This window comes from Morone saxatilis, unplaced genomic scaffold, assembly GCF_004916995.1.
Source record: "Morone saxatilis isolate NCDOM2014 unplaced genomic scaffold, NCSU_SB_2.0 Contig8, whole genome shotgun sequence".
Classification (NCBI taxonomy): Eukaryota; Metazoa; Chordata; class Actinopteri; family Moronidae; genus Morone; species Morone saxatilis.
Genome location: NW_023340257.1, coordinates 21,805,275 through 21,829,667, shown reverse-complemented (window position 1 = coordinate 21,829,667; position 24,393 = coordinate 21,805,275). Strand labels below are relative to the sequence as shown.

The 24,393-nt window shown below is 38.4% G+C and overlaps 2 protein-coding genes across 2 annotated transcripts in view; both read right to left on the bottom strand.

Moving 5' to 3' along the window:
- Positions 1–1,670, bottom strand: part of tiam1b (TIAM Rac1 associated GEF 1b) — a 42,677-nt gene extending 41,007 nt beyond the window's left edge. Inside the window, exon 1 of the mRNA XM_035679960.1 lies at positions 1,292–1,670. The gene's annotated coding sequence lies outside the window, so the exon portion shown is untranslated. The remainder of the gene's footprint in view (positions 1–1,291) is intronic.
- Positions 1,671–2,008: 338 nt separating this feature from the next.
- LOC118341651 (SR-related and CTD-associated factor 4-like) lies at positions 2,009–24,266 on the bottom strand. The gene is made up of 18 exons (XM_035679965.1): positions 24,054–24,266; positions 22,720–22,803; positions 21,643–21,687; positions 21,362–21,523; positions 21,148–21,265; positions 20,866–20,990; positions 20,620–20,766; positions 20,427–20,500; positions 19,139–19,235; positions 18,894–18,977; positions 18,548–18,633; positions 17,993–18,180; positions 17,300–17,400; positions 17,092–17,205; positions 16,829–16,985; positions 16,630–16,724; positions 3,299–3,437; positions 2,009–3,070 (listed from the first exon to the last, which is right to left on the bottom strand). The coding sequence occupies exons 1-18, from the start codon at positions 24,081–24,083 to the stop codon at positions 2,637–2,639; spliced, it is 2,280 nt and encodes a 759-aa protein (XP_035535858.1). The 5' UTR covers positions 24,084–24,266; the 3' UTR covers positions 2,009–2,636.
- Positions 24,267–24,393: the final 127 nt, after the last annotated feature.

Here is a 24,393-nt window from a genome sequence, read left to right as displayed (position 1 = left end):
TATTAATATATATATATATATATATATATTTATTTATTTATTTTTTTTAAATTTATTTTATTTATTTTTTATTATAATATACGATATATTTTCTCTTGTGTCTAAATCCCTTTGATTGTTTACCATGGCTTGTTTGTAGACCAGTCAGGTCATACCAGAGTCACCGTAAATACAAGTTGCTGACTGAGGAAAAACTGTACCTTACCCTCCCAGTGGTGGGATTATTTGTAGAAAAACTCTATTTCTCTTGGCAGCACAAACTGCACACGCAATGACAGCAACAAGACGCCTGCCCAACACAAAAAATCGTATCTATATATTCTGCTGACTGTGCCAGCCAATTAATGCTCAGTTTCAAAAGACTGAAGCTAAAACATTTCAGTGTCATGATGCAGCATTAAGTCTTAACCTGCTACATCACTACACATTCTCATTAGTTTATATAGTCACCTGTGCACTGACCAGTTTAAGATGATCATCACAGCCACACAGCAATACAACAGGAAGGAAGACACCACTTTCAGCAGGAGACAGTGACGCTGCAACAAACTTGACACCATAAGGTCATTGGAGTAAAGCAGCTGCACAAATGAGTTATCGCCTTTCAGTTGAGTCACCTGCACATGATCTGTTTATTAAAGCAATGTGCAAATGCAACAACAGCGCTGCTTTATCTGTACTACGGGGAAAGACTAGACGAGTCCGATTAAATGACTGCTTCATGCAACAATTTACCGCACTGAGGCCACACACGGCTTCTCCTCCTCCTCCCCCCCAGTAATAATGACCACAGAGGCGTTCAGACACCTTCAAGGTATTACGGCGGAGTCACCGTGTCTGTTTTTTCTGCAAGTCTCGTCAAACCAACATCCTACTGCTGATGGAAAGCGACATTTGTCAGTAGAGCTGCTGGACCTAGAGCAGGTTGTGCATTCATATACTGGGATGGACTGTGAAATGCGTGGACATGCACGTTAACCCTGCTGTATGTCCTCCGTCATCCTGGCTATATGGCTGTTTCTACCCCTGAATCACTGATGTTTGACTAAATTAATCGGCACCAGAGGCGCGACATCCCGTGTACAATAACACAGCTTGTCGGCCTCGTCCAGTGGACCGCACCGACCGCCTCAGTGCGGCAGCGTCCGTCACCTCTGATAAACTTGTGTGATTGAGTGACGCGGTCATGTATGTAGACGGCGCTAGGACCACGCGGAAGCATGATCGGACATCGAGCATAATTGATCTTTATCATGATTAGGACGGCGTGCTATCCGGTCTCCTTACATACCTGTCACCGCCAGCGTCTGGACCTGGCAGCTTCCGTCCTGACATTGAAATCTTCATGTTTCACACGCCGGTGTTGCCCATCCGCGTCTCCGACTCCTGCCGCCTCTCCAAGGTCTGCTTGTCCACGGACCATGCGTGTTGTTTCCACACCGCTGAGAGGGGCGGAGCCCACCTTCCTTGGAGACGGGGTGCAAGTGGATCATGGGAATGCCACTTATTTATTCGCAGAGCCAATCAGCTGCGGTTCACCTCGAATCGGCATTCAATGAAGTGTGAAATACACAGCAGAGCAGAGTGTTTAGTTTGTATCATCGTGTGAACCAACACAGATACGCGTATGATAACGCATTGTTTAAATGCTCATTGGTGCAGTCCGCCTGTGCATCCCATCTCCTGCTCCCGAACATACAGATGCTTTTTGAGCAAATGAATGCGACAAGAAATGTGATAAGAGACTTAGGTCTAAGCTGACTTCTATTTAAACAATCAACAATGGTTTAGGCGGCAATAATAATTCATATTATTATCAAGATCCCATAACTAAAACCTTTAAAATCATGACTATGACAGGTAGGTAAACTGCAGATAAGTATTTTTGTATAGCTGTATGCTTCACAGAAAATGCATGACTGTTTGCTAAGTGATGTTTAAGACAGAAACCTCACAAGCAGGACAATTTTGTAACCCACCTCAGTCCACACAAATAAAACAATGAAAATGGTAGTACCTCTTTTTAATATTCACTGCACATAATTCTACAAGGTGTGACCTTAATGTACAACAGAGGCTAGCCATGGTAACAGGGTTTACTCTACCCTCTACTGGCAAGACATGAAATCATCTTCTGCTTTAAATGAAAACCGTCTTCTCTGGTGAAGAATTTAACATCAGTGTGGTACAAAGGGATTTTACTAAAAACAAAATACCCAAAAGGTATAATAGATTTTTACAATCTTCTTCCATAGACAAAAACTAAGCTCAAAAATACAGACTTTGCCTTTGTTTTCACCCCCAACTACCAGGATTACAGACGTAAGCATAAACTACACAACTTCAAATATACAAAAAGATAGCAAACAGCTACAAGCACATACAATATTTACAGCAAAGTGTCTCTTCTCTGGTGAACTTGAAGGAGCACAGACCACATTCAGAACATCGTGTCTTGTTTTTCACTGTTTGTTTTTTGACACTAGGAAAAGGTTCTGGTGGTATAAAATAAAGTCTTTTCAGCACCAACAGTTGTTCACCGCAGTCCTTGTTGAACCGGATGTCCTGATATTTGTTAGTATGTCTCACAGTGGTTCAGCATCCTCTCCCCTTCAGGTCCATCACTCAGCTAACATCTACCACCTCCCTCTGTGGAAGGGCGGACACCCAAACCCTGGCCTCCCATTTCGGAAATGCCTCCCTTCTCTGTCATTCATGCCCTCTGGTCCCATAGAAGGATGTCGATGGAAAGGGGGGCCACGAGGAGGAAAGGGCATTGGCATTCTGAACCTATCTGGTGGAAACATAGGTCCTCCGGGCATCATTTCTGGGGGCATGTGTGGCATGTTTGGAGGTGACAGGAATGGAGGTAGATGAGGATTCGGCATCCCGGGAGGAGGCTGCATAGGTGGCATACCCGGTCTGGGACCCTGCATGACTCCAGGGCCTGGCAGGGTCATCCCCGGTGCTACAGGAGACCCCAGCCGGTTGTCGGTGCCTACATCTGAGGGTGTGCCTTTGTCCCCTATAGAATCCTTGGTGGACGCCTCTGGAAGTTTTACACTTCCTGCTGCAAAAGAGAATAAGGTTGTATTGATCCTCAGTGGGAAAATGTGAAAAGTATTGTGGCAGCACAAAAAAAAACAGACCAGGGAGCATAGCATCTAGTCCAGAACAGTGACAACACTGCAGCAGAGACCTGTTCATATTATCAAGTCCAAACAGAAGTTAATTTCAATCAACATGACTACACTCACATTGGAAAGATCCAAACAATTGTCCTATACAAATGTCTTACCTGGTACCAACTTTGTACGGTCAAACTCTGTGGGCATAAAAGGAGCTCCTCCTGGAGGCATGGATGTAGGGGACAGCATGATGGGGCCAGGAAAAGCCGGTGGACTTCCGATGGGTGCTGCTTGTTCAACCGGTGGCACCTGGAAGACAAAGAAACACAATAGCATTGTCATTAAGATTAAAGAAACAAGCAAGAAAGCCTTCTTGAAGCAGTGAACTGAAAGAAAAAAAACGGTGTTAATAGATTCTGAAGCAGCTTCTTGATGATTGCATCCCTTTGTATTTAATTTATCCTTGTCACATTTGATGAGGAAAATAATCTCTTGATGAGTATTTTTGTCAGTATTTCTGAGTTTCCCCAAGAATTTTCAGGGGAGTCCCCAGAAAACAATACTATTATACATTAACCTACTGCATAGCTAACCAATCTGTAAACATACAAGACAAAATGTATACATCATGTCAAGTATTAAATTACAAGCATTGTAAAAAGGAAACACAAGTGTGTGGTAGATGAAGTCCACAGATCAAAAAAGGAGGTAAACACACCCTTACAAGAAGAACAGCAAGCTTTGTATAGTAAAACTGCCTTTATTCATTCTTACTATTATAGCTTTAAACACACTAGGGAAATGGAACATGGAGCAAATCTGCACAAATTCAGCTCAGTTTAGTTTACGGACAAACATACTTTGATATGTGGATGTTTACCCATATATAACAAACACTGTGACATAACAATGATATATTTTAAGGGGTTATATGGACTCCCACAATACTTAACCAGAATACAGAATAATTATATGATGGTATATGTCCCTAAACGAATCAGTCTTCAGAGCCAGTTCGTTGTCCAATTTAACTTTTTTATTCATTCATTTAGATTAGTTTTAAAAATAACTTGTTAAAAACTGACGAGCTTTTCCAAGCAAATATATTATTGTTTGCAGCATATATTTCTCCACCTCTTACAGTCTCCATGCCTCCCTCTTGTCACCCCATGAATATTTCTTTAGATCTGCCCGTCAGTCCTTAATTTCAAATAAATTGTCACCCAGTCAGAATAAGAAGCACATTTACCTTTGGCCAAGTATGTTTGCTCAGCACACGCAAAATTGTACATATACTATTTAGTATGAAGGAGGTCGATGCTGAAATAATGTATAAAAGTTAGATTTTTGGTGGAAGTAAAGATGTTCAGAATCTAGATGAATCTATAGCATTTATGTCTTTGGAATGAAAAAAATGGGCTAGTCTTTTGTTACTTACCCCTTGCAACTGCAGTTTTTTACACCAGGCTCAGAAGGGTTTCTTGATTTGTATACACTACATACTACAACCACACACAGTAAATAGACGGTAACAAAGTAACTTCTAAAGAATAGTGACCTTATATGGGAAGATTTTACTATCACTTTGGCTAATTGTAACAGGAAAGGTGGGAGTTTTAATTGGTGGAGCTTTTGGTGACTAGTGATGGAGATTGACCCTTTAGGTAAATTATTAAACCTATTTTTGCATTCCAAGGGTTCAAATCACCATCCTGTAAATGCTGAACAATCCATTTGTCTCTGCAAACATACCTTTAGGACTCTTCCTTAGTTTCAGAGTTACAGCAAACAGAATGGCTTGGCCTTAAAGTCAAGGTAAAGGTGGAGACCCGAGCAGGGAAGTGTTTAAGTGTCTTAGACGGTACATACATGCAACAAATATGCACACGCACAATTATTTGAACTGAGACTGCCACCAAACTTCCACTAACTTTAACAGAAATGTGTTCACATGTTTCAAGATATCCTGCTGACCAACAAACGAACAATAAACAAAAGCTATGACACTGATCACTATGGAAAGCCTTTGACCTCTGTCACAATGTCCCTGATTTCACAGAACTGCCACAAAATACATTCTACATACAGACAATTACTTCCTTTTATCAATAATGTAACTGCACTTGTATATTTGTATTGATACAACCTTAAATTTGTCAAACGTACGGTACAGCTGACAAATAATGATTATCTATCAAAAGAAGTAATAAAGCATGAAGCAATGCAGTTGTTTTCTTCCAAGGACTCCTAGCTGAGATTATAATTATTCTATATAGGAGTTTTCTCTGACTGTGACTGACTGTGAATATACTATTTTAAAACATAAGAATAGTGTATGGGCATACGAAATAGCATCTGACACATTTGTTGTATAATAAATACATAATATAATACAATCTACTATATATATGACAAGTTTACAGTATTTGGCAAATAAAGGTTATAATGTAGTTTTGAAATCAAAGTTATTGTGAAATCATATCAAACATTTAAAATGTTAACAGAATCAAGCTTTATGGTAAACGTAACTAAAATTGCTCACTACATTTAACTTTTTCCCCCAGATAGAAATCATGTGCCATGCATTAAGCCTAAAACCCTAAATCTATCATTAACACAATTAAAATTTTTCTCCATTAATGCATAAGTGTTGGTCACAGTAGCTGACAACTTCAAGGAAATCTTAAAGCCTACCAGATGTTGCAAGGTAATCACCTACAGGTGAGAACAAATGTACAAAAATACCCCTTTTAACAGAAACAACAGATGTGTCTCATGTCTGCATGTCAAAACAATCTCTCATTGGATGGAACGCACCTTTCTGTTCCAACTTATCTTAATCACATGCAGTGGGATAAGATGATAAAATCCATCTCTGCACAGATGAGTCACAAATTAATCATTGATCGCACCTCAAATGGTTTTCACAATGCTATAGCTGAGGAAAGGTTTCCCTGTCAATGTCAGAAAGTTTTAGCAACAGATCAATCGGAAACAACTATATACATTAAAGCGACTGTAGGCAACAGTAAGAACCATTTTATAATGTCTGGTAGAAATCAATATAGTAGTATATAAATCTGGTGACTGAAATGTTTGTATTTATACTGTCATATATACATGTACACACATCAAACTATCATCAGAATATATACATGCTATATATATATATATGTATATATATATATATATATATGCACACGCACACTCACACACACATCCAATGACTGTTTCAATATACTTACTTTGTATTTCAAGAGAGACTTGAGAATTTTGGGATTTCCGAGTTATTTCAATATTCTTTTTTCCTGGAAACACCTTCTAGTGGCCACAAGGGCTTTAATATACAGTTCAGGCAGCATGGTTACACTGGGGCCCATGGGGAGGAGAGGCCCGCAGCACGATCAGGCTCTCTTTACAATATGTTGTTAGAGGGCTCAGAATTATTGAAATATGTAATATATGTGCCCTTAAAAGGCAAACCCATCTCAGTCACAGATTTTTCTTTTGTTTTAAAAGTATAATAGTTGGTAGCCATCTACAACAAAGTTACAGGCTTATTCTACATAAACATATAAAATAAACAAAAAATAAATTAAATTCTAATTCAATTAATTAATATTTTTGTCACACACATATATGCACGGATGACTGCTGGTATTATGTATGTTGATGATCAAATATCTATTTGATCATGTGATGAAACAATACCACAAATGTTAGCTAGTTTAGGCTTAAAATCTATAAAGACTGACAAGCCCAGCATATCTGCAACAGAAAAAAGAATAGCAGCAGATAGAGCCATAGACTGTATAATTAAAATGGACCTGGCCTCTGTGACGTCAGAAGAGGTTTCTGAAGAGGAGCTGTGAAGCTAAGTGTGGTCGGCTCTGGCCGTCGCCATCTTGGGAGTCCTTACTCCGCAGGCTGATGGTAAATCTAAAAATGGGCAAAGACGATTACGTAATGTGATTTTGGTGAAACTGGATCATATTTTATGATTTTTTTTGCTTCACTCTGATGTCCTCTGGCTGCTCAGCCTCAACTCTCTGTGATTTACAGAATTTCCTGATGGACAGAAATACTTGCTAAAGTAGCATACCGCTAATGTACTGCAGCTAACTGTATCTGCTGTTAGCTGAAGCTAGCTCATAGCGCTAGCTGCATAGCAGTGGGTGGGTGACACACACAGCACTATTGGTTACTATAAATGCCAGTCAACCTTCACAACAAGTCCCTCCCTAACTGCCTTTTTTTACAGTTAACACGTAAATATGCAAAAGCAAATAGCACTCTGCTTTCCGTGTTGATATAATTTAAAAGGGAGAAATTCACCGCCTGTACAATTGTCATGAAAGGGGAATTGAGCTATAGAGACCAAAAGTGTTTTTTTTACCAGGCTCTTAACATGTGTATTTCTGCTGTAAAGTTGGCCATTTTAATACGGGGCCTTACGGAGATTGCCTTACTTCTGCAGCCAGCCTCCAGTGGCCATTCAAAGAACTGCAGTTTTTATTACTTCAGTGTTGGCTTAATTAGCCAGCCATAAAAGTTGCTGCTTCGTTATTACCTGTCACAGAAGCATAATTACCTTATGCCATTGAGTGGCCATCAGAGGAACTGCAGGCAAAGCCACTAATGCATTGGATTAAGATGGTTATCATTTGATTCATCAGGAGCCAAATACAGGTCAGTAAAATCTTTCAGTTCTGATAGCTATTTCCATTTTGATGGGTTAAAAAAGAACAAGTTTTTGAATGCATCAATAAAATGTCAGGAATTGTAGATAAAGACTGGAGTTTACTACCTGACTGTTAACCTCTCACCACAATACAGTGACGCTCAATCACCTGGTTTTCATTTTGATAATTTGAAATGCCTAATCGGTGCTGGGTTGTGATGTACATTTTGTCTGCCATGTCAATTTTGATTGATGAACATTTTAAATCCTATACACAGTGGCTTTAACTTTACCACTTGCACGTCTGAACCTTATTTGAAGGAAGGAAGTACTAACAGGAAAATACACAATTTATATATATTTTTCCCAATAAATTAGATTTTACATAATTGTTGATCTAATGCAAGTCCTTGCATTAAATTATTCCAAGTCATTACCTGGAAGTTTGTAAGTTATATATATAGTATAATTTAATTGGTAGCAATTAAATGAAACAGAGAACACCATCATTTTGTTTTTTTTAATCTGGGCACAGCCTTTCATGCTTTTTCACAATAACACTGATGCTATTCAAGGAAAGAAACAACATGGGGGTGCCAACAGTGGGGTCTGCTCTTACCCTGGTGTTTCTCTCCATCAGCAGAAAATACAGGATATGTGCTCCTCTATTTTTTCTGCAGGTTAATTCCACTTAGGGAACCCCACAGGTATCATTTCAGTGCTTTCAAGCTTGTCAATATAATTCCTTTGTTCTTTGTTAACACCTGCTACTTATTAGACGTGAAAAGACAATAATGAGGCAGCTCTACAATAAACTAGCCTTGATATGTTATTCATGAGTAAAAGCAAATTCAAAAGTCCATTTTATTATGAATGAAGCTGTCATTACCTTCCAACCAGTCCACAGTATCATCAGAGTTGGAATCCCAATATCCAAAGATCATTTCTATAACACTCACCTTTGTGAGGCCTCATGTGGGTGATGTTCTCCACACATGGATCTAGACCACTGTTGTACTATTTGATGAAATTGAAGAATCCCCCTTTCCTTGAAATGTCACTTCACTTGAAAACGACTGAAAGGAGAAGACTGCTCAGATTTTAGATTATAATCCATGTTAATGACTGGGCTACCTATACAATGCAATGCTAATGGCCAAGAGTCAGAAAAAAAGTAAAAAGAAATCAAGGATAAATAGAGAACAGCACATGGTTTTACAACATGTCACCACCACATATGGATTCTCTCATTCTCCTGATTTCTCCCGGCTCTCGCTCACATTCACAAATACTTTATTTCTATTCTAAACACAAGCTTGAAGATTAAATATGCAAAACCTTTGTGAAAACCTATATCCAGAAGAACCTAGTGTTTAATTACACTGATTTAGGATGGTTTTAGTTCAAGCATAAACTAATTAAAACTATACACAACTCTTAGTGATGAGTGATTTAAAACACTTTTGGAGTATATATATAGTTTTTTTTTTTAAATAAAAGTCATCTAAAAACATGGGTTGAGACTGGCTTTACAAGTTCTCATAATTCTGCAGCAGTCTTATAGAAACAATCTAAATGTTTTGATGTTTTCATACATTAATCTCAAGTTATATAAACATTTGAATGGGCTCCATCCCTTAAAAACTGTAAACTGATAAAACTGATATTCTTCAATATTTTGAAGAGCTACATTTTGAAAAGCTACATTTCCAAGTGGGAAATGTAAGTCTATTTTATGCACTTACGCTTTTGGAATGGTAATTTGCATGTTTGCAATGTGCATGAATTTATAGTTTGTTGCTGACTATTAGTTTACTTTTTAAATTGCAGGCCACTTTTGATTCATACATGCTAGTTCTATTTTTTGTATTTCATTTCTTTTTCCACTTACTTTGAAACGGTCCCACACATAAAAATAATACATCAAAAATGAGAAGTACAAGGCCAACACAGAGGTTGACATTTTGAAATGTGGACCCTGTGTGTCCATGAGCAGTAAAAACCTTTTTTACCTTGTCCACTTCAGTCCAAGGGCTGCCATTAATTTTTTTTGTTGTACCTGCTTTACTTCTACATGCCCGGGTTAACTGTAGAAGTAATAGCTTGTTGTGTTTGGTTATTAACCCATCCTGGGTTAACAGCGTGAGAACTTAACATGTAAATGGAGCATCCTGATGAATTCAGAGATGAAAAGATGGAATATGGGAAAAGAAAGTTTTCATTGTTTTTTTTTTTTTAAGCTACTCTGAGAACTGTGCAAGACATTAAAAACTAAGTGGTAAAGTGGTAAAAACCCAGGCAACCCCACTTTACTGAGCAGACTCTGCCTCAACAGTTTAATTCAACTACACTGCCACTTCTCTCCTCCTCCATCCATCCTTTTAGTGCAACACACCGGCCGTGTCACATTAGTTGACATGCATCATTTGATGCCTGTACCACAAACATGCCATACAGACAGAAGAGCCAGTCAAAGTACAATAGCTGGGATGTGCTGATCCAGGGAGCAAAGGTGTTGCTTCGGAGTTACTGTAGAGTTGATGTGCATTTATATTGGACAACAGGACATCAGCGTTTCCTGACACATACATGTGCGGGTGAGTGGATTTCTTAGATACATACATATAAATAAAGAGTATGAATGTTATGATGCACATTATACAATGAAGCTAGCGTTAGCTGCTTTCAATGCTCAGTTGATTTGGTCAGAATAATGTTCTAGGCAGCAATATAACTGAAGACAAAAGGGTTTACCTCAGTTTGCCTTACTATCTGAGTATCCAAACGTGTAGTCGAGTAACGGGGCCGATGACCAAACACATTTAAAGGTGATTGCCAAAGAAAGAATTCTTCACATCTCTACAACTCATGTGGATGCCATATCTTACATCCGAAATGCTGAAATCATCAAATGGTGACGAGTTTGCAGGTATTAAAAGAAGTCAGCTTGAGAAGAGCAACTTTTCGAAAGTCACGTCTTGGATCCAAAGAATTCAAACAGATGCATTCTCTTTATAGATCAAGAAACGTATTGGATCTTTATATGGATATGTAAGATGCCTGCCACAGAATCTCTGTGGTGATTGGCTGGAAACAGAACACGAAAAAGGGGTACCGCTTTAGATTTAAAAGAATGATTGATTGATATCTGTAAAATTCCATAATGCACAGAGTCAGACTTAGAAAAACAGGGAGGCTTAACACCACAGGACCAGTGTGTAGGATTTAGTGGCAGTGAGACTGCAAATTGCAACCAACTGAAACCTCTTGATTCAACCAAGGGCGAAAGAAAATCCATGGTTGCTGCAAAACTCGCGAAAGGCCCTTATCTAGAGCCAGTGTTTTGGCCTGATCTGGACTACTGTAGAATTATGGCAGTGGAAGAGGACCCACTGCCTCTGTCAATGTAAACAGCTCCTTCTAGGGTGACAAAAACATGGCGATTCTTATTTTCAGGTGATTAAATACTAAAGAAAACATACCTATGAATATTATATTAAATTTCAGCCAGTAGTTCCTCCAAAATGTTACACACTGGAACTTTACCAATCATTTTGAAATTCATATTTTCTTTTTTCCCCAAAACAAAATGACTGTCATAACTAATAATTGTACAGAAAATATGGCAGCTTTTTTCCCAGCCGGGCATGTCAAATAGAAAAAGCAACATACAAACATCAAGGAGAGTGAGGGCATCTCATCCACCTGAAGTGATACAACCTGAAGGTCCTCTGATGAAATTCAGCTATGTATGGTGGCTAGCTAGATGTGAACATCACATACAGGAGACGACAAAAAATGTTAAACTGTCTTCCAAACAAGCAAGTGCTTCAATGAGTGCTTTACTCAATCTTTTGCCTCCATGTCCATGTTATATTATTTTGTATAAAGTGAGCATGGCTAGGGGAGTGAACATGTGGGCATAGTGTGCAGTCTACTAGTGTCATTTTGTGCATTATTTTTACACACATATGATGAATAAAACAACACTTTCCTGTACCTATTGCCACAGGTCTGGAACAGCCTATTTTGTATATAGTCAATAACATTTAGTTTTAGTAATTGCAAAAATCTGTAATTTCAAGAACATTTTTAAATGTTCACTCTAGTTTCAAGTTGGTAGATCCTTTCCTTAAAATACCAGAAATAATGAATTTATGATTATAAAACTGACTTTTTTGGATGCAGTGACTGTGGAGAGAGGCAGGAAAAGCAGAGCATGATATGCAGCGAAGGGCCCATGGCCGGATTTGAACCCGGGCCACGGCAGGAAGGACTATAGGAAGGTATATTTATAGTACTTACTGAGTATAAAATAGTACAATATAGTATATATTCATAATGTAGAATATAAGAGTATATGTATACTCTTATATTATACTATTATTTATAGAATATTACTATTATCAATATTAATTATTAATTTGTCACATTAATGTCCCAAAAAAAGTTACCTGAAGGATGTCTATTTTAATTCTTTCGTGGTCATATTTTAAATTGCTAACTAAATTAAGCTAAGCTAGACCTATTATCTTTTACAATGTTCGAGAAATAGCCACAGCAACAAACTAATGCAGAGGCAAGAATGAAAAATTGTTGTTAATTGAGTAATAAATGACAAAAAAAAAAAAAAAAAAACGATTTTAGGACTAAGGTGAGTTTTTTCTTAATAAGTTGATTGATAGCACGCACTGGAGTTACATATCCAGTATAAAGACAAGCACAGATGACTGAACCCTAATGTATGTACTGTGGTATATGGATGATGGAGTATAAAATAGACTTAAATTCTGATCTACCTTAGACACATTCTTAGGCGTGGCAGATGTGATTTAATTTTAAATTGCCATTCACCCCTTCATGAAAAATGACTCAGGCCTCGTTTTGTTAGGAAATATTCCCCTTACCAAAAACATGTCTAAAGAAATATAAAAAATCGTATCTCTGACCAGTTTTCATTAACAATTGGTGGGTTTAGCGCTAACGGTGTTGTCGGCTTACCTTGTCTCCCACTTGGGCACTCTTCCTCCAGCAGCCAACAGTCAGATACTCTCGACATTTGAGCAACCTTTCTTCACAGTGAGGTGTGCAGTTTAGCAGGCCTGCTATGTTTGGTAGTTTGCCAACAGTCCAGCTGGATCATGAGTCATTGAAGCTAGTTTGTTTTCAATTTATTAAACATGTGGTCATGGGAGGCCTTTTAAAAATGTGTTATAAGATTGATGAAGATGATGTTCAATATTTCTACAAAACTTACTTAGATTTTGCCTTTATATTGGATGATCACCTGAACTGTCAAAAATACAATGTATTATGTTGCTTTAATTTAGTTATTGCTAGCTCAAAATCAGAGTTTAGTGTTCACACCGTTTGCAACCAAAACAAAGAAATTTCCCACAAAAAGGATCTAATTCATGTATATACCCATTTTAGTATTTTTGTTGTCATTCAACCACTGAGGATGGTTAGGAAAACCTTTTTTGTAGTTAGATGTGAAGAAAAAAAACAACTGCTCATAACTTTGGGAAACTGACATTCTGAATAATAGAGCTGCATGACTGAAAACAGAGACAGGATAACAAATTCTTCCCTCTACACATACCACAGTAATTAAAGGTTTTTGTAATGTCCCACTTTATTTGAATAAGGTATACTGCACAGTACAAGGTCACCGAGTGAGGGTGCAAATATTTTGCAAAGAAAAAAGGAAAACTGATGAATAAGCATTTCTGAATTTAATGCCTATCAGCAGAGGAGCTTATCTGAATTGTGGTTAAATGGATAAAATCACCAAATTAGATTTGCCTGCTTATTTGGTGACTCTGAAAGAACCCTTATGATGCAAATAAAGACATGAGTGACACGATGACCCCTCTTAGAGGGTAAATAATCTGATATTCATTTCAGACAGAAACATTAAATTTTCTCTTTTAATAAAACAGTTTAATTCAGCGCTACAAAATACTATCATATTCAACATCTGTTGCACACACCTTGACTGTAGGTTTTCTAAAAGCACAAGTTTGGGGCAGCAGGTTCTAATATATAACCATTACAAGCTGTCTGACCTCTTCTAGAAAGTTTCACATGACAAGCTCAGTGTTCCACACCAAGTCAAGACAACACAATGATAAGAACTGATTGCACCCAAACTCGCTTAGAAAGTTGAGCTGCTCAAAGCTCAAACCATTTATAATCTGAACATCCAGGACACAATTTTAAGGGTTTATTATGGGGTTTTCTATAGAGATATTATAAAGAATGCATCTGCTATTGGCTGAATTTATCCAATTTATATTACATCATGACCAAAATAAGTACTTTGATATTTCAGCCTCATCAACATTCAAGGTATTAAATAGGACACAAAAAATGAACGTCCACACAAACAATTTGATTGCCACTGTGTGGGTTTTCAAGTGATGGTTTATGTTCCATTTAAGGTATTTGTCATCCCGTTATATTTCAGTTGTGTAGTTGTGACATATGGAGCTCACAAGCCCATAAACATTCACACAAACATAAACCCAAATGCTGGCCACGGGTAAATGTGCATCCTTTTTTAGACACAGTCAGCTGTCGCTGCTGGTTTTGACATCTGCAGCCTATTTCATGTTAGCCTAGTTTAAACCAGACCAGATAGCGTAAATCACTCACACTAAAAGTGTAGACGCAATCAGTATGCACCAAGCCAGAGGGTGATAGCATCACTATTGACTAAGCCTTATGCTGAGCCACAATGCCAACCTGAGCAGCGTGTGGGCCTTGTGAAACCTCTTGGTTTTAATTTCGGTGCCCATGTTAACAGGTTAGAGTAGCCACACAGCCCATGTGAGCAACATGCATGGCTGCAGCAACACTTCGTCTAGGGAAACGATAATTCACCTCTTTTTTCCCCACGTGCAGCTCTCGACATGATCTGTTCGTAGTCATACCAACATACCAACATTACTCCTTTTACTACCGTTTCAATGTCTATATGTATATCTGTAGAATATGTCAGACATGAGAATAATCTCAATAATTTTTTTAAAACTAGTGTTTCTGTGGAGAGGATCCATTAATGTGTTAACAAAGCTTTTATTGTATTGTATTTATCAAAGGCAAACTCAATATAGAAAGACTGAGTAGAAGAGAGATAGAAGGCTGGCAGTAACAGCACAGCAGCAGCAGTGCGGTCTGTGTGGATACCAAGGCCTGCAAGCTGCAGCAGTTCTGCGTCACGCACAGGCAGAGGTAGGCAGTGTGGCCCAAGAGTTTGCCTAAGCCCACGTAAAATTATACATGAGCATATGCACTCTTACAAGCAAAGGTTAATTCGTGTTCTTTAACTGGACACCAGGTTTATACCATGGTTGAAACTTAAAATCATCCTACATTTTTTTTTATTTTTTATTTTTTTATTTTTTTATTTTTTTTTAAAATGGGACCTATATGTTATTCTGTTATGCAATGTTGCAATGTCAGATGTTGATATTAGGCCAAAGTGTCAAATAATGAGGTAAACGTACGTTAAAGTAATCCCTGTGAGCAGAAATCTCAGACACATCTGAATGCAACCTACCAAAGTCTTTTTCTACATTTTTGACATAAAAGCCTGTCTTGTTAAAGCAACAGTGAAGCAATCTGTCCATCAGAAAGCAACATAAATCACTGGAAATTTAAGCTGAGCACACAGAGCACATCAGAGGGAAGGCCAGATAAAAAAAAAAAAATTCTCCATAAAATATAATTCAATCTCACCAAAACCAGTGAATAAAATGATAAAAGTTCTGTGCTTTTGTATAGTAGTTAGTGAGGCCCAGTTCCCTCCACTCTGGAGGCGTATGATTTTGTTGTTTGTTATTCGTTTGTGGTCTGATGAACAGTAAATTGATCAAATTCAGTGCCCCATATCACTATTGTCCAAGCTAAGTTATTGTAGCTATCATGTCGCCGAGACCATTAAGAGGACGAAGCAGTGTTTATAAGCACTGGGTGCAGTCCCTGATCAGGCTTCTGTGAAGTTGGCTAATCAGAAGAAAGTTGGCTTTTAGGGAGGGGGGCTTCAAGAGACAGCTTGTTGCAAGAATGGAGGGACTGCATGAAGGGCAAGTATAAGCTAAATAAGGATGTTTCTGAATGAGAATCATGCAAAGGCACTCCAGTAGAGTCTCACACTGAGAATAAAGAGCTTAAAATGAGCATATTAGGTCCCCTTTAAGCTTTATTTCTGGGTGACATAGTGAGTACGGTTTGAAATGTCAGTTAGTTTAACTATAAGGGATTGAACTAAAATAAAAATAACATAGTAGCAGAACCATCATTAATGAAACTGTGGTTACTTAAAGCCCAATATAGACTGAGCAAGAATTTACAATGTAACAGTGATTTAACTGTTGACTGGAAATAAGTTTCAGGTGTCCCAGAACACAATTTTAATAAACACTTTTCAGCCAGTTAGCATAAGGCATTCCCCCTGGCCCACAGTACAAGTCCTAATAAAAGCTTTTTAAAGCTAGGTCTGCCATAGAAATGTGCCATGTGTACAACTTGATTTGCAGAGTATTTCTCACTGAATGAGATAGCCTTTAGGTACATTATTTCTAACATTCATTTACCTGGGTACTTTCTTTGAATTTAAACTTCCAGTGACATCATTTTTGAAGAGAAGAAGAGAGGGTGGTTCAGATAAGCTCCACTACTCATATGCAACAATTTATTTTCCTTACATCCTCCACAAGAAACACTATAAAGTAAGCCTCCAATGGCAAGGCCATTAAACCAATACAATAACAACACTATTAAAAAGAAGGTGTTTAAAGACTGTATTAGCATTACCTGAATATGAGCAGTGATGGTTCCATCTGCTGGTACACTTTCCAGTGCTCCATTTACAGCTGCCAGCTTATTGAGGTCCTTGGCATTATTCCACTCTGTGCGCAAAGGAAAATGCAATGACAACATGAGGGAAAACTGCTTCTAATAGCACACAGTAGGGTAAATCTTGGCCAAGCTGAAGGAATAACTAAGTGTTTACCTGGATTTAGTGTCTCTGCGTCCAGTATACCCCCTTCCCGATAGCTCTCCAACTCATCAACTTTGACTTTGCTCCAGGGTATGTAGGTAACTCCCCGCTCCACATCCCAGAACTTTTTGTGTGCTGATTTTATACCTTTGTTCAAAGCCCAAGCAATCTAGGCAAGAATGAAATTAGCTATAATCATCAAGTTTATTGTTACCACTAAAACAAGTTAAACAGAACCAAATGTATAAGTGAAATTTCTGTAAGAGTTTATGTACCTTAACAGGTTTCTGATTGACTTTGTATGACCCCCTACTGAGTTTGTTCAAGGCTGTATTGGCATCTTGTCTGTGAACCATAACAATATAAGCACAACCCCTCGGAGGAATCATCTGGACACAGAGAAAGCAAAGGGAATTTGAGATCATAATCTTAAGATCATAGAGGATTATACAAGTATCTTTGACGTGAATTGTCCACACTTACATTGATAGAATCAATCTGGCCAAACTCTTCCAAAAGGGACATCACATCGGACTGCTGAGTTTTCTTGTCTAGTTGTCCAACCCAAAGTGTAGTGCTGCAAACTGAAAGCAAAATGACATTAGCAACTTAGAGGATGGGTTGTGTTTAACTTTACTATCTGTTTAAATGTGAATGTTTGATACTCAGTTTTTCAAAGAATTAAATGTTTGACAAATCTTGTTACCCCAAAAATCCAGATCAGTGATTCCCACAGGATGACAGTTTAAGTATGGTGGGGACGGCCATACTTGAAAATATTTAAAAGACTAGGCTACATTACCCCTTATTAGAGATATGCGTGCCCCACCTCTGTGTGTTTCTGTTGACTTTCTTCAGCAGTAACTTTTATCATAAGATTCACTGTAGGTAATGGTTTCAAAGCAAAGAAATGCATGACAAATCTGGCTTCCCATGTTGGCAACCAATTTCCCTGTATTTTAAAAAAATTTATCCCTGCCGTTTATCTGGCCCACAAAGCTAGATCTGGGGCAGAATACAGTGTGCAGTGCAGTTAAGCTTATGCAAGAAATACGAAAGTTCTACGGTTAGTGGCCAGCAAGGTAAAGCGGTGAAAATATTCTTAATATAGTGTACATTTAAACTGATTAGATTCAGATTCACAGGTTTGTTTCTGTTATACACAACAGCACATACCACTGAGTGTCTGGCTCTTTATGCTGGGAAGACCTTTCTGTCTGCGCTCTCTGTCCTTCTCCCTTTCATTCCTGTCCTGAGAATGAGAGCGGGATCTCCAGTGCCATTCTCTGGAGCGAGAACGAGAGCGTCGATGCCTAGGCCTTCTTGAGCGAGAAGAAGATCTTGATCTTCTTCTCCTGGGAGATCTGAAACACGGAACATTGAAACAACTCAACATTGTGCAACCAAATCATGCAATTCCTAAGAGGAACGTTATCCTTTTCACCTTTCACCTGAGCAGGAAATGAACACAGAGCACTGGGAGTCCATTGCAGCATGTGCAGTGTGTCAGTGCAGTGCATGCACTATCTGCTCCATAATTCCTGATATGTAAATTAACCCTTCAGGTACCGCAGCAGATAATCAAATATTTTCTTAACCCACTGTAACATTAACAGTAAGTACAATATAGGCAATAGGCTTTGGCAAGTGTAAAAGAGACAGAACTGCATTTTAAAACATCAACGTCAAATCCACAGCACTACACAGTTATGTGATGACACAGCCTCTTACCTGGAACCAGATCTGGACCTTGATCTCTTGCCAAAGCCTCGGTGTCTGCCCTCCCGCCTCATAGTTGAGTCTTCTCTTGAATTTCCCTATTAGACAATGATGACATGTTCCAAGTTTGTTCTTATTTAAAGAGTTCACAACCCAGGTCTCAAATTCAAATATGACACAGCACCGACATTTCCCTGCCAACTGAGGTAGTACTGTACTAACTAAAAGCAAAAATAACTTCTGGGGGGGAAAAAAAGATGACATTCAAATGCAAATTCAGTGGAACACAAACTGAAAGTCTTTCTTTCACAACAGAGGCATTCAATCAGGTTAAACTGAACGGGCTTGGAAGATTTACCTGCGGTTGTGAATAAGCCTCATTTATGGAACGGTATCCATCCGGCATCACATGATGTTCACCATGACTTATTCCTCCACCGTACTGAGGGATGACAAAGACATAGTCACAGGAGATAGTTTAAAAATACAGACACCACAGGGATATTGACCACACTACATTTTCACTGAAGCCTGCACCCGTATTAGAGCTGCTATATTTGAGACTTAGTTGAGTTATCATAGAATTCAATTGTAATAGGATACCTCAACACCACCACTCTGTCCCATCATATGTGGATGAACATTATCCATTTTGGGCATCTGACCAGGAAACTGGTTAAACACGTTTTCAGGAATGCCCCTGTCAAGACAAAATACACAGATAGTGAGGGGAATTACAAAGACCATAAAACACATTAAAAACCAACTACACCAAAACTAACATCATTGTGGGCCTTGTTCAAAGCAGAGACGCTCACATGTCATAGGAAAAAAATAAAAAAAACAGTGGGTTAGGGATTGCACAATTGAATGACAAGTGCAATTTCCAAATCACAAGAACTGCAAATTTTTGATAAAAGGTGAAATGTGTGTCAAAACAGCATTATAAGGAAGTAATGTTGTAATAAGTAATGTGCTGCAGAGATGCCTTGGCCTACAAATTGTCTCCAGATGGAAAAAAAAAAACATACTTGTTTCATAAAGACCTCAACAAATGTCACATCATCATGATTTTTGTAGTTTTCAATAAAACATAAGTGTAATACCACAAATAAGCAGAACCCAATTTAAAATGGAGGACTTAAACCTTCCACAGTCCACCAGAAAACCCCAAAACCCAAATAAACAACTATTATTAACCATCATCGTCAAAATATTCACATGACTTGACACACTTGAACACTGTTTCTGAACTAACATCTTTCAATACTGGAGTCAATGTATAATATAACAGCAGATAGTTTGCCCTTTAGCTAGAGCCCCATCAGTGATCGGTTGGCTGACATTATCGGTCAATATTGGCCTGTTGCAGACATATCGGTATTGGCGTTTATGTTACCCAATATGCGGCAATATGAAAACAGTTTATTTTCCCAGTTTATAACGCAGATATAAGTACTTGTGGTAATAATTCAACTTAAATATTCTTTGATAAAGTTATCTCTTTAAGAAAGAAGCCTTCGGAGTACCTTTCCATAGTCATATTGGTGCAAATATGTGCACAATCCACATAGAAGAGGTCTATCTTCATTCCAGCTCAAAAATTCACTACATCGGCCATCATGTCGGTAATCAGTGAATTTTACCCCTCTAGTGGCTATACCTCTAACAGCTGACTGAAAACATCACTGAATGTATTAATACATGTTAGCAGCACTCATTGCAAACAAGTTATTTTCTTTGCGCTATCAAAGGGGGAAGTACCTGAAATGGTGTGATATATGCAACATGCTTTCAAGTCCTGACCTTAAAAATGATGCTGTGCTGTTGTCCCTGCCCATTCATACAAAGAAACACAGACAGATGTATATATACATTTTATGAAACTCACTGTGACTGGGCACTGCCATCTTTAGCCATTATATCCTCAGGTTCATCATCATAGTCAAACCGGTCAAGGAGTTTCTGAGAAAAAAAAATACAAAATATATACACACATGTATATTAGATAGGTAAGTAAATGAGAACATTAATTTGTATTTGATCACAGCAGGTAATGTGGTGACACTGAGCTACACTGTTACCTCGGCCAAAGAGCTTTTCTTCTCTGTGTGTTCACTGTATGGGTGGAGCTGGGCCACAGGCATCTGGGGTGGGTTTGGTATGTTGTTTGCAATGGAGGCTGCCAGAGTTTTATCTGCCTGCTGGAAGTTCTGGAGCATCCTCTGCAGCTAGAGGAGGAAGAGGGAGGAATTATTCAGACCTTTAAACAATTCTTCACCAACCATGATCCAGAAGTGCTGGAGCACTTAAACCATGTTACTGCTTACCTCCTGACCATGGGGGGACTGAAACAGCTGTGCCACAGCAGCTAAGGCATCAGGACTGGGTAGCTGGGGCACAACAGAGGCACTAGTAACAGGAAGTTGTGTCTCTTGTCGGTGGTCAGTGGGAACTATTCAGATACAAGAAAAATATTTAAATCTTTGCATGCAGTTCATCAAACACTGGAAATTACAATTGCACTTGCCTTAACTCTAAGATAACACTTAAATGCATTGTTACAAACAGACAAACATCGCCCAAAGATTTTTTTTTATTAACTTCTGTACCTTCCAGTGCAGGCGCAGGTACAATGACTCCATTGGCCATATCCATCAGAGGCTGAATGATGTCCATGTCAAACACACCATTCTTCTGCCACAGGTTCAGGACGCGGACAATTTTACTCTGATAAAGGGAAAAAAAACAATCCAAACCTTGAGATATCTTCAATTATTATCCATTGTAAAAATATAATATAACAAAAACACAAACATAGAGCACCTTATCATCTTCTGGGCAATGGTAAAGGTTTTGGAAGGTATCTGTGAAGTTCTTCAAGAATCTGGGCCCAAATACGTCTTTGTCAACACCAAACTGATGTCGTGACTGTCGAACAATGGAATCAACCACATACAAACCAGGGACTTTTAATTCTGGCTTGCACTAAAGAAAATGGAAGGAAAAAAATACAAGTTAGTAGTTGGATCATAACAAATTGCATTTGTTAAACGCAGTTTGATTTGTGTAATATAATGTACAATAAGAAGCTCTATAGTACATACCTTCTTGATGAACTTTTCAACAATCTGGACAACATGCTTGTAAAGCTATAAAAAAATAAATAAATGACATCAGTCACAGCATAATAGATAATACGTCTTTACTAAAGATTATACTAGGGATGTCACAAGAAACTATATTTTGCTACCAAGTCAATGCCAAAGTTCTCAAAATAGTACGTTACTCATGTTTCTGCCCCATCTGACCTGATAGGGCAGCATGTAGGCCTACAAGCAGCCTTTCCCATTAATTACAGACTGTGGCGACACACAGTTTCAAAATGAACCAGAAATATTTTTCCACTTCTCTCCAACATCGAGTTTTGTGCCGTTGCTTCAGTATTGCATCTCTCACTCCCAGTAAGTATCCACAATCGGTTAACCTGTGGACAATCTCCCCTCACTCTGTCCCTCCAGTCTAATGACAGTTGCGTGTGCTCTACAGAGAAACACCTCCTCCACACACAGCTCACCTGCTGTTGTTAAGACGGAATCGTGGGTGAAAAAAGCCCAATGAATGTTGTGTTTTTGGGGCAACTTTATAAAACATATTGGTGAAGAGAGTCAACAGAGACACATACAGGGAGAGAGAGAAACAAAAAACGGAGCAGGGCAAGCCCGTGAATGTGTGTGAGAGAGAGAGAGAGAGAGACCAGCGTAGGTGTGTGCGAGTGTGGAAAAGTAATAAAGAAAAAAGGCCGGTGAGCTGATTAAAATGGTTTGTGAGTTAATTAGTGAATTAAGTAAATTACAAAAACAATCTATTACAAAATGGGCGACTAAATTTCTGTTATCCTGACATCCCGTTGTTATACTTACGGTTTGTAAGATCGTAAAAGGCTTATTCAAAATCTGAATTTTACGTCAGTCACACCATGCAGCCTGGAACAATTAAAAATCTGAACTCTGACATTATGACAGAGAGAGCTAAGCTGAATTGGAAGAAACCCAAAAGATTACGTATCTGGTAATGAAGACTACTTATCTCCACTCCTACGCTCAGTACATTCAAACATGTGTCATTTAATGTCCCTATTGGCCACCTACGGTTTGTCAATAGCAAGCAGGATTGGTTTTTACCTTGATAGCTTTAATGGCTGATTTTGTGACGGACATCATCTTGGCACGAGATATTGGCGGCTTCATGTCAATCATGGAGAACAACTGGTTTAAAAAAAAAAAGGAAATCAATTTAAGGGAAAAGTACTGGAATACGATAACACTGGAAAACATGCAGCTTAAAAAAAATGGGTAATACAGACAGCACTAATGTGCAGCAACATACAGCCATTTCACACTGGTGAATAATAGAAAATCCTGTAACAGAAAACAACTCAGAATATAGGAAATAGATATCTTAAACAAGTTGTTTCGTATGTTAAAAGAACTGTATGTAGGGCTGTGGGATATAACCACAATCTCATATCCGCATACATTTCATATCCAGATAAAGAGACGTATTACATTATTACAATATAGACCATTTTCATTAAAATCAATGAATAATATACATATATATATAAAAATAAAGGCGTATAGAAAGGCTCTTATTTTTTATTAAAGTATTCTTATTATACGCTCGACAAATAAAAAAGGCACTGACTCATATTTGATTATTTTTCTTATATGACAGCAATAATCTCAATGTGTTGTGTAAAAACACGTAATAGGATTTATGTTCTTTACTTTGCTTGTGAAAAGTTAAAAAGTTACACTCATATCTTAATCATCTTAATCATCTGTGTAACAATTACATGTGGAAGTAAACTACAGACCTGCTACAGACACACAATAACACATCAAAGCAAGACGACGGTCCAGGGTTTCAGGTGGCAAACAATAAATTAACCGACATTTGACAAATACTAAGCTTAATTTATGATGGATAAAGTTACACAGACCTTAACTTAAAAAAAGCAGCCTGAGTGTGAGTGAGTCTGAGGTTTCTTGTTGACTCAAAGGAAAACGTTTAATAACAGCTTTACTGACAGCACTGATAACAGCACACAAAGGGAATGTGGTAATACGTTACAGAAGCTGCTATTATTACTATTACATGTACATTTATACTCATAGTTCATCGTGGCCTCAGTGGTGGAAGGTTAAGTTAACAATTAACAGGACATTAAAATCACAGGCCTTGCGTTACAAGCGCTGGACTCGACTTAAGCTAGTGGCTAACAAAATCCCAATCAAGCCATATTTACGTTCACTACGTTTAACTGAACAAACGTTTACACCCCAGAAAACGAACAAAATGAAGCGGTTAAAGGTCGATCTAACTAACTATTCGCAGCTATCAAACACATGTGCTGGTATTAACTTAGTAACGTTAACTCAAACTGACACTACTTAGCGTTAGCTTTCGGGTTTAGCTCTGTGGAAAGGGGGGAGGGAAAAACAGCAAACTTTACCTCCATGTTGAACGCGTTCACTGCATCCATAATGGTTTGTTATACGGACAACCGACTGACAAGTGCGTATGAGCTACCCACTCATAACCCTGTGTAGTTATATAAGCTCACAACATTAACCAGCGACGTTCAGATTGAGATGCGGTCACATTGCTAGCTCTGATATGCTAGGAATTGCTACTGGCTTCGCGGTTCCACCCCGTACGTGCCTGTCAGCGTCAGATGTCACGTGATAATGCTGCGTTCACGGTTATCGGGAAAATGAGGATTTATTTTAATGGACTCGAAAAGTCATTTGGAGGTCCTCTTTGCAACCGATCGCCTCCCACTTGGCGTCTAT